Genomic DNA, 15,000 nt, shown 5'->3' with positions numbered 1-15,000 from the left:
GAGCAGGAGAGAGAGAGAGAGAGAGAGAGAGAGAGAGAGAGAGAGAGAGAGAGAGAGAGAGAGGGAGAGAGAGAGAGAGAGAGGAAGAGAGAGAGAGAGAGAGAGAGAGGGAGGGAGAGGAGAGGAGAGAGAGAGAGGAGAGAGAGAGAGAGGAGAGAGAGAGAGAGAGAGAGAGAGAGAGGGAGGGAAAGAGGAGAGGAGAGGAGAGGACAGGAGAGGAGAGAGAGGGAGAGAGAGGGAGAGAGAGGGAGAGAGAGAGAGAGAGAGAGAGGGAGAGAGAGAGAGGTGGGGGCGTAAAGAGGTAGGTAGGAAAAGAATCGCTTATGTGTACACACCTGGGCAATTGAATTGATTCATGGTGTGTCCACACGTGTTTGTGTGTATACGTGTGTGTGTATGTATGTATGTGTGTGTATGTATGTATGTATGTATGTGTGTGTGTGCATGCGCGTGTGTGTAGGGCAATCAACTTGATTGACTTTTTCATTTTGCGCCCACACTACACGCCCACGTGTAGAGCGTTTTGCGCCCACGTCTACGGAGCAGGTACAATGTGAACACATTTAAGATATGCAGACCTGTGTTGACACGGCCATGCCCTGTTTGAGGATGAGATGGGCTGTCAGGAGGATTGACACGGTCAAATTAAATTGTTTCCAGTGTGTCAATCAAGCACTTCATCCAATCAACGGGAGCGGCTCTGTCTGGCTATGCCGCGTGTCAATGTCCTGTGCAATAATCGGACAGCTATCAGCCTACAAAACGGTGGAAAAATGTATTACCTGTTAAAGTTTTTATGGCTATTACATGTGTTATCACTGGCAGGTTTTGGGGAAATTTTGGTAATTCACAGTCAAGACATTACATGAATATTGTAAACACACACAAACAACAAAAAAACAAAACAAAAAAACATTACCAGCAATGTTTTCGTGAACGTGACAATAGACAGGAAACTGGGCAAAGGAGCTGTCAAGCAAAGGGAATGAGTAGTATGAAAGACAGACAGCTTTTATAATGACTGAGTGGAGAAACGAGAAGGAAGCGAGAAACATAAGGACAGGCTCTCTTGTCTCCCTCTTCTCTCCCCAGTTCCCTGCTCCTCCTTGAGATTCAGCAGATTGTGAGCTAGCTCATCTCAAAAGGGCCTGCTAAGCTAACCCCCCGCACCACACCACGCTCGCCCCCTCCCTCGGTGGACAATAATTAACGCTGACCTCCAGTGTGCTCACATGCTAATGTTCCAGAAAAGCCGTGGTCGTGTCGGGCATCTGAAGACCTCGGGCCTCAGCCGGGGGGACTTTGGGCCGAGGCCAGGCCCAACCTCCTCGTTTCTGTGGAGGAGGCAGCAGGGACGAAGAAGAAGGGAGGGATGGAAGGATGGGTGGAAAGGAGGGAGAAGAGAAGAGAAGAGAGAAGAAAAGCTGATCTTCTTCACAGGCCTTCTGTCCATTCTCCATGGGAGTTCTGGTCTCAGAAGTTCTGAGGTCACGGCTTGCGCGCTGGTGCGTGTCCTGAATGGTTAACTAGTCGTCTTGTGGGTGCCAGCGCCACTCGCCACCGCCGAGTGGACGCAGATGGCTCAGAGCAAAGGGGGAGCATGTACGCAAGCTTGGCGTTACGATCTGCACAGGCCCTCGTATAGTGTACCATATGCACAAGCCTGACGAATGAGGCTCGGACAAAGGAAATGCTATAAACCATCTACACAAAAGGGCTCGCGCACTGAATGACAAGAATCAAAAGCAGAGGGAGAAACAAACAAGATAATGTATTGGCACCTAGAGGCCTGTCATCATATATCACGATGTTGCAATAAAATATAAAGTGCTACGGCAGTTTGCAGCCTTCCAAGTGCCACTGTCAACCGTGGGGCGGAGAAAAAAAATGTGAACGACATCTCCGTCAAGGTGGAGTGTGTCACTTTTAGGGTTATCTAGAGGTGATGCAGCTGAATCTGCCACCGAGTGTCCCAGTACACTATGTAGCCCAAAGCATTAATACTAATGTGAAAAGGCATGTCAGGACTACTGTGGTTCTGAAATATTATTTCTGAAATGTGAACCTGTTGGGGTAAAGAGTTGAAGAAGGGGAGGCAAAAACCCATTTCAAATCATTTAATGTCCTGAAACGACAACAGTCCAGCTGGTCACGGAAAGGTCAATTACTATAAATGGAAGAAATAACGCTACTTTTACATAAGCCAGGCTCCTGTGTAATGTACTGTAGTGTATTTCAACTCAGCAAACTGCATGGAACATGGTACACTAATTGTGGAGATCAGCTTAATACAGGCATATGAACATGAAAATAAAATGAGCATTAATATCATGCTCTTTTTTAAACAGATACCTTCTCGAGACACTTGTCATATTAATGATTCAGTCTAAAATGTCAAAGCTTTATTGACCAACTTAAGGGCAGATTGAAATGTCGCACATTCCGGTTCACATTGATTAAGTAATTACCTGTATGTAGCCCATTTAGAGCTAAACGTGAAGGGTGGGGGGGGTATGATTGGATACATGGATATGATTGGGGCCTATTAAAGTCCTGTAGACAAGTGAGAATTATGTGCAGAATTATTAGGCAAACTAGTTTTTTGAACACATTTGAACACAAGTCCTGTCTGTATGAACAGGAAAGCCTATTGGATTTAAGCATTCTAGATGATGAACATTTGTGTAGTGGAATAGTAGAGAATGTAGTTGAAAATGTGATCTAGTGTAGTGAATGTGATCTAAAGAGATCAATGTCTTCCTACATCAGGTGTGCATAATTATTAACCAACATTATCGCTCTTTGGGAAAATGGGCGACAAAAATATAAAGGTCTCCCAGAGACCCAATAATTATACATACTGGATGCAGGCTGTTGGCAGACATTGGTCTCCTTTTATCACACCCTTTGTCATCATTACACAAATGTGCATCATCAGCAATGCTTAAATCCAATAGGATGAACATTTTTCATGTTCATACAGGTTAGAGTTGGAATATATTAGATAAAATGAACTGAATAACATATTAAACATACATTTTTGCCTAATCATCCTGCACACTGTGTACATCAAGTGAGATAATAAAACACAATGCAATTTGCCATGGTCAGTCACCAGCAAAATATATGACCGGACCAGAAACTTTTTGAAGCTTCTTATGTATATTTCCTTGTCTCTTTTTTTTGTTCCTATAGGGTTTGGAGGTTTTGATGGCGAGGCGGTTGGTGCAGCTGCTGTGATGGTGACGGCTGCAGTGGACAATCAGAGTGAGAAGCGCCGAGACCAATTCAGCACGACGGTGGTCAGGGTCAGATTAAGATGGCCTGGGGCCCCTAGGCTACAGGTTGTTGTGGGCCCCCCCAGAAGGGTAATTTCGCGACAAATGTACATACATAGTGTCATAATTACGAGTTAGGAATTAAGGATAACATGTCTACCAACTGTACTGAACATGACAGATGTAATTCTCAACATTGCATCCTTGGCACAATTCTGCAAATGTTTCACTTGTGGCCAATCAGGGGGCCCTGGCAGGTGGGGGCCCCTAGGCTGCAGCCATATCTACCCTGTGCTTTAATCGGCCCTGGTGGTGGTGGTGTTGGTGGTGGGTGGTGGGGGAGGGAAAATCAGCTGTAACTGATTGCTCTTTTCAATCAGGTGAATTAAGCCGGGCCGACGCTCCAGCCTCTGCAGATGAGCTTGTGATTATTCAACAATGTTATTCAGAGGCCCCCACCGCCCACCACCCCCCACCCCATCTCCACCACCACCACCACACCCCACCCCACCTCCACCACCACCACTACTATGTACTACTCCAACACCACCCACCCCTCCATCTCTTTCCGCCCCCGCCCACTCTCTCTCTCCCCTGGCGCCTTGATGCAACGTGGAGAAATCAGCAGCACCTATTCCACTACTCGCGTGCTAGTAGGCGGCTCACCTTGCCGTCTCGCTCACAGCTGCCTCAGCCTCACGTGGGCTAACGAGGTGGAGGTGGAGGTGGAGGTGCTCGGCAGGCAACCTACGTATGCCATCAAAACGTCCCTGAAGGCTCCATTTAACGAAGGGAGGAGAGAGAGTGAGTGATGAGAACAGGTGTACAGAGAGAGAGAGACAGACAAAGGGACAGAGAATGACGAGTGAGCCGGGATAGGTGTGTGGGTGTAGGTAGGTAGGTAGGTAGGTGTGTGTGTGTGTGTGTGTGTGTGTGTGTGTGTGTGTGTGTGTGTGTGTGTGTGTGTGTGTGTGTGTGTGTGTGTGTGTGTGTGCGTGCATGTGCGTGTGTGCGTGCGTGCGCCTGTGTGCACATACACACGTGCACAGCTTACTGAAAGACAGACAGACAGACAGAAAATGGAGAGAGACACAGGCAGAAAAGAGAGAAAGACAGATAGACAGACTGACTCTGAGAGAACCAGAGAGGAAGAGGACTGAGCTGGCACACGAGAACCATTTAAGAGCAAAGAGAGAGGCTTCCGGGGGGCTTTTGCTGCATTACGTGTATCACACGGCACTGGTAAAACGAGGGCTGCAGGAGAGGAGAGGAGAGCAGAGGAAAGGAGACAGTGCTGCTGCTGCCAACAGGACCGGATTAATGCACAGGCTAGATAAGGCTGCAGCCTAGGGCCCCCCCAACTGCAGGGGGCCCCTGATTGGCCAAAAGTGTGGAATTGTGACAGGATGCAATATTGAAAGAATTAATGTGTTGTGTTGAGTAGAGTTGGTAGACATGTTATCCTTAATTCCTAGCTCGTAATTATGACACTATGTCTATGTAAATTAGAAGTAAAATTTGCCTTCCGGGGTCCCCACAGCAACCTGTAGCCTAGGGGCCCCAACACCATCTTATTCCGGCCCTGGCTGCCACTGCTCGGTTCCAGTGCACTGCACAGAGGAGCAGAGCCACGGCTTTGATGAAGGGAGACAGGGATGAAGTCAGGGATGTGTGATCCTAAAAAGCGGTGGGGGGAAAAAACGAGAAAGAAAAAGACAGAGACTTTGATTCTACCAAGTTAACGGGGGCTTGAGCGATGGAAGAGGAGAAAAAAAGTGAGAAGAGAAGTGAAGAGAAGAGAGAAGAAGTGGGAGGGAAAAAAAGATAAATAAAAGAAAAAAAAGGAAAAAGAAAGTTCTTTTCACTGACTCAGTAAAAATCAAATCTTAAATCTAAGTTGAAATGTTGCCCACTGCTACGGTTAAGAAACAGACGAGAAAATCGAAGGAGTTTTAATCTCTTTCATTTATGAAAACAAAATGCACAAAAAATGTCAAAGCAAATGATAGGATTTTACAAGTCTCAGCATGACGTGACAAGTCACGACAGAAATCTGCTCTCTAGCTCTTCTGCCGATCTACCTGACGGGCCACCAGCAGCCTGTAAGAGATCTGAAGATGCCCCTGAATTATTTAAATGGGCCCAGCTGTAAAACATGAGAGAAGACGTGTCACCAGACGATGAGTATGAACAGGGAAGCTGACAGGGGGGCACAAAGGGGCCAGTTGTCCCGGGCTTAGAGAGATGGGCCCCCCCCGGAATTGGGTCCTTATTACAATGCATGTATTGGATAGGGGGGCTTTCATATGATTTTGACCAGGCCCTGGCCAAAGCTGTCAGCGGCCCTGTGAAAAGAGTGACGTGGGAAGCCTGCAACAAACTGTTTGTGTTTGATGCTATGGCACTAAAAATAAAAAGCTACCAAATTAAATAGACCTAAGAAAAAGCACAATCTGAAATAAATTAAAAAATAATATGTTGATTACATATGATTCAGCCATTTCCCCTAACACAGGCCAAGAAAGAACGATTCTTTCCCCTAGTTTGAAGTGAGCGCATTGATCTCAACACATTTGTTCTGCGAGGGGTCTATATGACCTATTCAGACCAATCCCTTGATCGGCCTACATGGCCGCACTGTTTCTTCTACAATCCCACGCCACCCATGTGCCAACCGTGACACAGCTCTGTCGCTCGTATACCGTCATTGTTGTCACCGCTAGACCCTGCAGTGGTATTTGCTTTAATGAATTGAATCAACCGACTTGCTTATCTGTCACACTTAATTAGGTAATGACCATGTACAAAGAATTGATTGTCCCTGAAATGACTGGAGTCCACGCCATTCAGTTTGAGGTGCAAACTCATCCATCCACAGCCATTCAAGACTAGGACTCATCCAGTCGTCAACAGTGATTGGTTTCTTCAATGGACCACATAATTAGGTAAATTTGATTAAGTAACCAATTAGGTGACTAACAAAGTAAATAAACCCCCCAAGGGCTTCAAATGAAAACCTTCCGAATGAAATTAGAAACGGTTTGAATACATTAACAAACAAAATGACTACTGAGGTCCAACACTCATCCAAGGCCACACTCTTCTCTACATGGGAAATTATTTTCAGCCACCCAATGATTTCGGTGGATAACCATTAAAAAATACCCTACCGAAAAGAAAAAAAATCAATGGCTAGTTAATTTAATTGACCTGATGAAAACAGTGCTTGAGTGCCAGCGAGACCAAGGTAAGCAAAGCTGCAGCTGCGTGACAATGTCAAAAGGACCTCAAGGACTCTAGAACATGAACACGCGTTCTCTCTTTTTTTTTTTTTTTACCCCACCCGCCATGTTGGAATGCAGATAGCTCCCCAGTGCTCCATTACTGTAGATCCATCGATCGCGGCCGGGTACGGTGGCTGTGAGAGCTGTTCACATGATGCGCAAACGCCAGGGCGCCGGGCACATCAGAGGGGAAGGATGTGCGAGATTTATACATAACACATGGATTAAAGGGAGGCCTCCCCGGCTATTAAGAAGTTTTATTTCATCCCCGGCAAGTGCTCTAATTGAAGTCTTCTAACCTTGTTGGGCCTAATCCCCGGGGTGACTCTCTATAACATTAGCTCTGCCTAAATCAAGTTGTAAAAAGGCCTCAGAGCTCATGGTTTGAGAGAGGGAGAGAGAGCCATGAGAGAAAACCAATAAAGGATTTGTCAAATGCCCTCCTACATATAAAGCGTGTTGGAAGCGCGCTGCGGTTGGATATGAAGGAGTGTGAGTGAGGGTAAATATCCCAAGGTCACATCAACACGCAACCTTCCGTCTGCACACACAAGGAGAGCCCACGATAAAGCTGTAAATGCCAGCACAAAGAAAAATCCAATTGGCCAATTAAGATTTGATTTACCCAAGATTAGAATATTTAAGCGCCGTTTATTTCTGCTAATTGGACAGTAGTGCAAAACAAAGACGGGAAGAGAAGTGCCGGGGAAAAAAATACAAACAAACCAGCAAACAAGTAAATCCGTAATTATAATCAGAAACGTTCACCAGTGCTTGGAACCTGCAAGGGAATGATGCAACAATATGCCACATTATGGGAGAATTACAACAGCCACTTACTGTAATATAAGAGCTCCAGAAACTGTCAACATTGCGTATGGTAGATGAAGCTGCTAATTCTTATTAAATGCGGTGCACAGACCTTCCATAAATAATAATATTCTGTGACGAGTATGTGGGAATAAAAAGAAAAAAAAAGAATGCATGCCATGAGCCTCTAAGAGGTGGTTGTGCAATACTAAAAAAGGGAAAAAAAGAATGGTGTGACGCACCACAAACATCCGCAAAATGGCTACTGAAATAAATGTTCACCCTCCAGGACTCCATCTTAACCCTGCTAGTGAAATGCTCTGACAAATGTAACAATGGTTTATAATAAATACTGCATTATGCTCTACTGTCAGAGCTACTTCATGTGGCTTAGAACTGTAATGCCAGGTTTGTAAATATACATATATAAGTTACATGTTTATTGTGAGGGCAAGTAGACTGCTGAATTATTACTTTTGCAGTACTGACATGTTGTCAATTTGACAAAAAAAGTCTTATATTAAAATGATGAACTGGAAATAAAACTTTGTCTGGAAAGACAGAAAAAAAAAACGTAGGCCAGAAAATAGGCCAGAGACAGAGTAATGATTTCATCCTCTCACCAGATGTCCAGTGAGTCAGTGTTTGAGGGCGGGAGAGAGGCAAGAGAGGGATGACCTGTGACAGCGTGTGCTAATGGACGGACAGCTTTTGGGGCATTACCTTTGCTGGCGTTCTCCACATGCTCCAGCTCGTCTGGAAACTTGAGGATCTCCGGGTGCAGCTCCTCACACTTCTCTGCCAGGAAGTGTAGCAGGGTGGTGCTCTGATCCGTGGACTTGGTGTCTCGGAGCTGTGAGGAGAAGAGAGAGAAAGAGAGAGAGAGAGAAAGAGAGAGAGAGAGAGAGAGAGAGAGAGAGAGAGAGAGAGAGAGAGAGAGAGAGAGAGAGAGAGCCAATGACAAAAGAAGAAGAGAGAGGAAAGGATTTGAGCAGAGGAAAAGAGGAGAGGAAGAGACATACAAAGAGGAAGAGAGAGGAGAGGAGAGGAGACAGGAAATAGGAAGAGAGAACGTGAGAGAACAAAAGTGAGTCGTACTGAGAATGACTGGATGACGATGATGATGGCTCTGAAAGTTGCTGGAACTCCATCTTTGCATCTGCTAATCTGTTACTGAGAATTAATGCGGCGGCCATGGTTGTAAAAGTGAGACACTGCCAAAAAATGAACTCCACAACATGTGCAATATGACTGCAACATTTTTGTTTTTGTTTTTTTGCAAATGCGTAAATCTAAATGGCGCGGATACAGTAGGCATTTACTTCATTTACAACTTAATACAAAAATGGTAAGAGAGGACAAAAAAGATGGTGCATTGACTTGACTTAAATAGTTCACAGAAACACAAAACAGCCAGCTGAACATTATAAAGAGTTCCGTGCAGGGTGCCAACCGCTTGAGTTGCTGCTGTGTCTCTGAAACAAGAGGAAAGTCTTTCTGATTCAGCCTGACCTTTCCATGAGAGGTCCTAGCTGTGCGGCTTAGACAAGCCAAATCCATTTCCTCCCCTTTTCTTCCATTCTCTTTCATTCTTCTCCCCCTCTCTTTCTCTCCCTCTTTTTTTTGTCCTCTCCATCTAAAACTCATGAGCAATTTTTGAGCTATTGGTTCATAGAGCCAGACATCCTCCCGACATATATTTCCCCTGTCCCGGTCTCTCCACCACTATATTTCATTTCACTCTTTTGCCACTTATTTCTTATCCGCACACTTTCGCCGTCTCCTTTTTTGCATAGAACTGATGTGTTTAGGAGACCTTTGCAACCTCGGCTTGTAAATCAGTCATGAAAGGCGGCTGGTATCAAGGATTTATTGAGTGCGGTCCGGGTCTCCTTTCTCAAACACACCGTGGCACGACTGGGGCTGACTGTGCCGAAACAGTAGGTCTGAGGCTTTACTCATGCTTTCAAACCAACTCTCTCACAGTCTCTTTCTATTTCATTATCTCTCTCTCTCTCTCTCTCTCTCTCTCTCTCTCTCTCTCTCTCTCTCTCTCTCTCTCTCTCTCTCTCTCTCTCTCTCTCTCTCTCTCTCATTCATTCTCAACTGTCCACAGGCATTATAGCTTCAGAGAAACGATGAATCAAGACAAAGTGAAATGCATTTAACAGAGAACTCCTGAAGCCTCACTCTGCTGCTATGCCATCAGGGCAATACAGTAACCCAGACTCTCCCTGTTGTTTTGCATGCACCTTACACCCACATTAATATTTAAACAATGATGGAGGGAGGTGCACACATTTGTGTGTGTGTGTGGGCGGGCCGAGGGCTTTCACCCACAGAGCAACATCTGTTCAGTCGCATCAAGATCCCACTAAATCATGCATTTATGTGTTGATGTAGCACTTCAAGGTGTTTCTGCATCGCACACCACTGATGAATAGGTATGTCGATAAAACCGAAAATTGCGTTGGCAGGCAGAAGCTGCCCCCGATTAATTAGCAGGTGAGCTTCCTCTAAATTATTATGAGTGGTGGTGCCGAGCACTCTGGTGCCGTCTCCTACAGCATCAGCACGGTGGTGTCAAAACATTAAGGCGAAAGGATATGCAGTGCCACCACTCAGTCTCGACCCGACCCCGAGTCCAAACGCAAGCGGAGAAGATAAAACCTCTGAGAAAGTCCAGCCAAAAAAAACCCAAAAAAACCCCGCCTACCCTGCACAACATATCACCGTAACATGATCACTCTAGAAAAACAAAGAATAATAGCCCATCAAGATGCTCCCAGACTAAGCTTGGACAAGGACTGGACACAACACAGTTATTTGATCACTCTGGAACCAGGGACTTTTTTTTTCGAGAAGAAAAAAAAGAAAAAAACCACCAAGGTGCTCCCATCCCAATCTGGACAAGGACTGCTGCTCCATATCCATCTCATCATCATCAAGACGTTGTCTCTTGTCTGGCTGAGTTATGGCGAGGGCAGGACCCACCTGATCCCCCCTGGGACCAATCAGTCAGCGGCACAGAGAGGGAGAGGGAGAGGAGGGGAGGAAATGAGGATGAGGATTGAGTGGATGGGCTCATCTTCCAGGCTGACATCACCCCACTCCACTACACTCCACACTACACTCCACTCCACTCGGCCGCAGATGGCACTTGACTGGACTTCCCTCTAAAAACACTGAAGCGGGGGGCGGCTAATTAGCCGTAGCACGCAAGCAGCCTCTGCCTGGCTAAAGCAAACAGATGAAGAGGGGGACAAAAAATAAATAAATAAATAAGAACGAAGAACGAGAGGAGGATAAGAAGAGAGGCAGGGAGGGAGGGATGGAAGGGAAAAAAAAGCTTAAAAAAAAAAACTGCCAAGATTCAGGGATATGGGGGCCTTTTGATTCTTGTTCCAACATGAGGACACCAGACACCAGTTGCATTCCTGTCCATCCCTGGGTTTGTTTTCTTTTCCTCTGGCCTAACAGTGAAGATGAGGAGGAGGAGGAGGCGGGAGAGGATTAGCAGGGCAGCGAGGAGGTTTCTGCCGGAGTACAGGACAGAGAGAGAGAGAGAGAGAGAGAGAGAGAGAGAGAGAGAGAGAGAGAGAGAGAGAGAGAGAGAGAGAGATTGAGCCTAGAGAGCTATATTAAGTAGGACACCGAGGCAGAATGACCTCCTCACCCCTGTCGAGCTCAAACAGATTGTTTGCCATCAAGCCCCTGACTTCGGTACAGAGGAGAGGAGGAGTAGGAGTAGGAGAGGAGGAGGAGGAGGAGGAGGAGGAGGCGAAAGAGAAGGAGAAGGAGGACAGCCGGGCCGGGGGAAGATGGAGCCAGTATCTCCGAGCGAATCACTGTGTATCATCAAGCCGCACAGCACAGCAGATGTGGTATTAACCTTTTCCCGATTGCATGGGCAACTAATGAGTGTTGGCAGACTTCCCCCAGAATGAGCAGCCCACCCCACCTACCCCCTCTCTCCACTTCTTGGCGGAAAACACGGGCAGCCAGTTAACATAATATTGAGCATGTTGGTACAGCAAACACTTGCCAGTCCGGCACTGTACAGAATATAGTACAATATATGGGCGCACATATAAGTTCTTCGGTATGTTAACTTCTTTACGACCGCAAATCCTTGGTTCAGCATTTCTAGACTCAGCGTTTCACATTTAAGAGTAGTGATCCATCAATTGCCATCATGAGGGTTAATGAGCATAAACTCATGAGCTTGAGCTAATGATTTCCATACACCATGACCACTGCTTTGCTCCCCATCATGATAATCAGACAGAATGCTTGTGGCTAAAATACTAATGGTATAAATACATAGTATGAATCATATGAACACTTATGGCTAACCGCCACATCTGCAACACAGTGTAAATATCTTGTTCAAAGTTCAGACAGCTCACTGCAACACTAGTCTTTCTCCAAGTCTTCAACCCGAGGAAAAGTAAATCTTAGTTGGTGGAGGAGAACAGCAGTGCTTGTCACGGTCGATCTTTCGCAAAGCCCCCCCAAAAAAGTTATGGATAGCACGGCATCAATCCTACACTACACTGGCAGAGAGAGAGAGAGAGAGAAAAAGAGAGAGAGAGAGAGAGAGAGAGAGAGAGAGAGAGAGAGAGAGAGAAGAGTAGAGCTGTGATGTATGAATTCAAAACCTGGCTCCTAAGGCGTCCAGCTGTCTCATCATTTATTCACAAAGCAACTACAACGCAAACTCCTGCCACTCGCCGAGCAAAGCAGAGGAGATGATGGGCCGACTCGCCTGGACCCTTTTATCATGCACACGATGTGTGTCTGTGTATGTGTCTGTGTGTGTCTGTGTGTGTCTGTGTGTCTGTGTGTGTGTGTGTGTGTGTGTGTGTGTGTGGTGTGTGCGTGCGTGGTGTGTGCGTGCACGGGCCTGTGTGTGTGATTGTGTCAGCACGTTCAAATCAAGGCAAGGATTACTTGCAAAGATATGCCCGGACCCAGCCAATCATCCATCATTTGGATATGCAAACAAAGCCTATGTATTAATCCGAGCACATCGCGACATCTAATTCACCTGTTGAAAAGGGGTCTCACAGATCAATACCCGCTTTTACCCTGTTGAGGCCCTTTGTATTCCTTTCAAAAAAGAAAAGGAAAAAAAAAAAATAGAGCGGGTTTTGGGTGGGGGTGGGGGGGTTTGGCTGAGATTAAGGCAATAGTTCCCAGGTAGGATGAATTGCAGTGAACCCGGACTAAAAAGGCCCAGATTGATTAACCCATTAAGGGGGCATAATTCTCTGATAGCTTTACAACCTGTTCTGTGGTATTTATCTATTTATCAGACAAGGCAGTTGCATACTTCCCTTCTTTTCCTTTCCTTTCCCTTTCCCTTTGCCTTTCCCGGGCCCCCGATCTCGTAAATGAGAGGACCTCTCACAAACACTGGGGCCAAAAATAATTGGTGAATTATTATCAGCTAGGCTCACACCGAGTATTTTCATTTTGAGATGGCGTGCTGTGTTCCAGCATCTATTAAATAAATCACTTCCAATTTCTCCTGAAGAAATTGGCTATAAAGGATTGCAGGACAGAGGGAGACATTTTTCGGGCCTGCAGTTGCTGAAATGACAAAGCGGCATCATTGGCGGCCTACAGTAGGAGGCTCAGCGATGTGAGCGCTGTAGCAACTAACAGCAATAATGAAACTACAAATATCAGATGATTTTCTCTCTGCAGTGAACCCGTCATCAAAATTGCTGGCAGCCTGAAATCAATATTGATGCTCAAAGATCTAGACCAAAAATTTTTTTTTTTTTTCTTTTCTCTCTCTTCTTTTCCAGCCCTTTTCACTCAAATTCTCAACAGCTACCACTGTATGAAGACACCACACTTCTTCTGCTCTGGTCTTTTCAAGGGGAGGTATAGTTTTGTTTTCTCTTCCCTGACTGATCATGGTTGCTTGAGCAGCTGCTGCAGCCTTGGCTCGCCGCTGCCAGATAAGAAAGAGAGCAAGAGAGTATTTTAAAACTTGGCACCGTGGCTGCACTTCATCACCTAAGCTATTGTCCACTGCTCTCGCTCAATGGCCTTTTCTCCAAACAGTGATCTAAACAGCACAGCAGGTAAAAAAAAAAAAAAATTCATGAGAAAGTAAAGCTAAATATATTGCACCAGGATGGGTATGAAAAAAGGAACCCAATATCAAACAACACCTCCCGTCTTCATCCTCTTAATGTAAAAACCCGTTTGCTATGTTACAATGAAAGAATGCACCATCCTGAGTGCGTAAAGTGATCACTGAGGTAAGTAAGGAAGGAAAAAGCAGAGATAAATCTGCATGGATATAATTTAACTTCATGAAGCTGCAACGGTAACCGTAGATGACCAATAAGTAGCTCTCCCTTGAACAATGTACTTTATGCTTGATGTAATTTATGTTTATACACATCCCCTTAGAGTACTCTATTCTCTCTTAGGTGGATTTAATTAACAGTGAGACAGGATATCTAAATGTCACAGCTAATTTCGTACCGGGTTTCACGAGAACCCGTTGCTGAGTAATCGGTGGACATATAATTATTTGGCATTTCCTTTCCCACTGTATACTTACAAAAAAGTAAATGACTGAGGACGCTTATTACCGATTCATACCATATGAGACATTAGCGTATTAACATATTGGGGGGGTCAGTGAAGTGATACGGTAATGGCTTATTTATCAAGATATTTGCTGCACTTTGAGTTTTCAACGACCGGCAATGTTTCAATGTAGATTCAAAACTGAGTAACACATTTAAATGTTCATATCTTGGCTTGTAAAAATGATACAGAGTATCCAATATGATATTTGCTGTGAGGCTGACATTTAGGAGGTTGTAATAGGAATGGTAATTTATCTAGACAGCACTTGAGAAGTGAATTAAATATGCCATCTATGTCAAGCTGAGTTTGTACTTTTATATAACAAAAAACAGCCAAGAATATTTAAAGCAATTGGGATGAGTGAAAAAGAAGAGAATCTTCAGATCTTCTGGCAGAGAATTTGAAGAGGACCTGAATGGTCGAAACTTAGTTTCACTATGGAATGAAACACACAAAAAAGGATTTCAAGTGTGCAGACTCTTCACTCTAACATATGAGTGAAAAGGAAACCATTAAACTAAACATCCCCTATAGAAACATTGAGAAGTTCAAGAGGAAACAGCAACACTTTCCTCATTATTAACATTTGAAAAGCAGACCTTGTTGCATGCTCTTAGGCACTGAAAATCGTACTACTGTGTGCTCCTACTACTAATGCTATTGCCGCTAGACTAACAAGACGGAATTTTTATAGTGCCATAACTGACAACTACATAACTCTTCCATCTCCCTCATCTCCATTCTTCTAATCTTCATTTTCTAGCCTTGAAACTATTTACATTCTGCAAAACGAATAGTCTCTATGGTCCGATGTATTCACACATCCCATGCTACACAGGAGAGAGTGAGAGAAAAAAAAACCTCATTGCATTCTGCAAAATTACTCACATGCTAACAACGCACCATTTGCGAGTAGCATGCTCAATTACCACCAATGTTCCATGCCTTACGCCGCCATATGTTTCCATCTCTTTTTTTTTTGGTAATGAAATACATTAAAGATTAGAAAC

General features: G+C 44.9%; 1 protein-coding gene across 6 annotated transcripts in view; it reads right to left on the bottom strand.

Annotated features, from left to right (window-relative positions):
• Window positions 1–15,000, bottom strand: part of diaph2 (diaphanous-related formin 2) — a 642,359-nt gene that overhangs the window by 197,542 nt on the left and 429,817 nt on the right. For all 6 annotated transcript variants that reach the window (XM_063190038.1, XM_063190036.1, XM_063190039.1 and 3 more), the window contains one exon: window positions 8,096–8,225. In XM_063190038.1, coding sequence (XP_063046108.1) covers window positions 8,096–8,225 — 130 coding nt within the window. The remainder of the gene's footprint in view (window positions 1–8,095; window positions 8,226–15,000) is intronic.

The sequence above is a fragment of the Engraulis encrasicolus genome, chromosome 23 (assembly GCF_034702125.1).
Source record: "Engraulis encrasicolus isolate BLACKSEA-1 chromosome 23, IST_EnEncr_1.0, whole genome shotgun sequence".
Taxonomy (NCBI): domain Eukaryota; kingdom Metazoa; phylum Chordata; class Actinopteri; order Clupeiformes; family Engraulidae; genus Engraulis; species Engraulis encrasicolus.
Note: the sequence above shows the minus strand (reverse complement) of the source record. Positions and strands in the feature narration are given on the sequence as shown.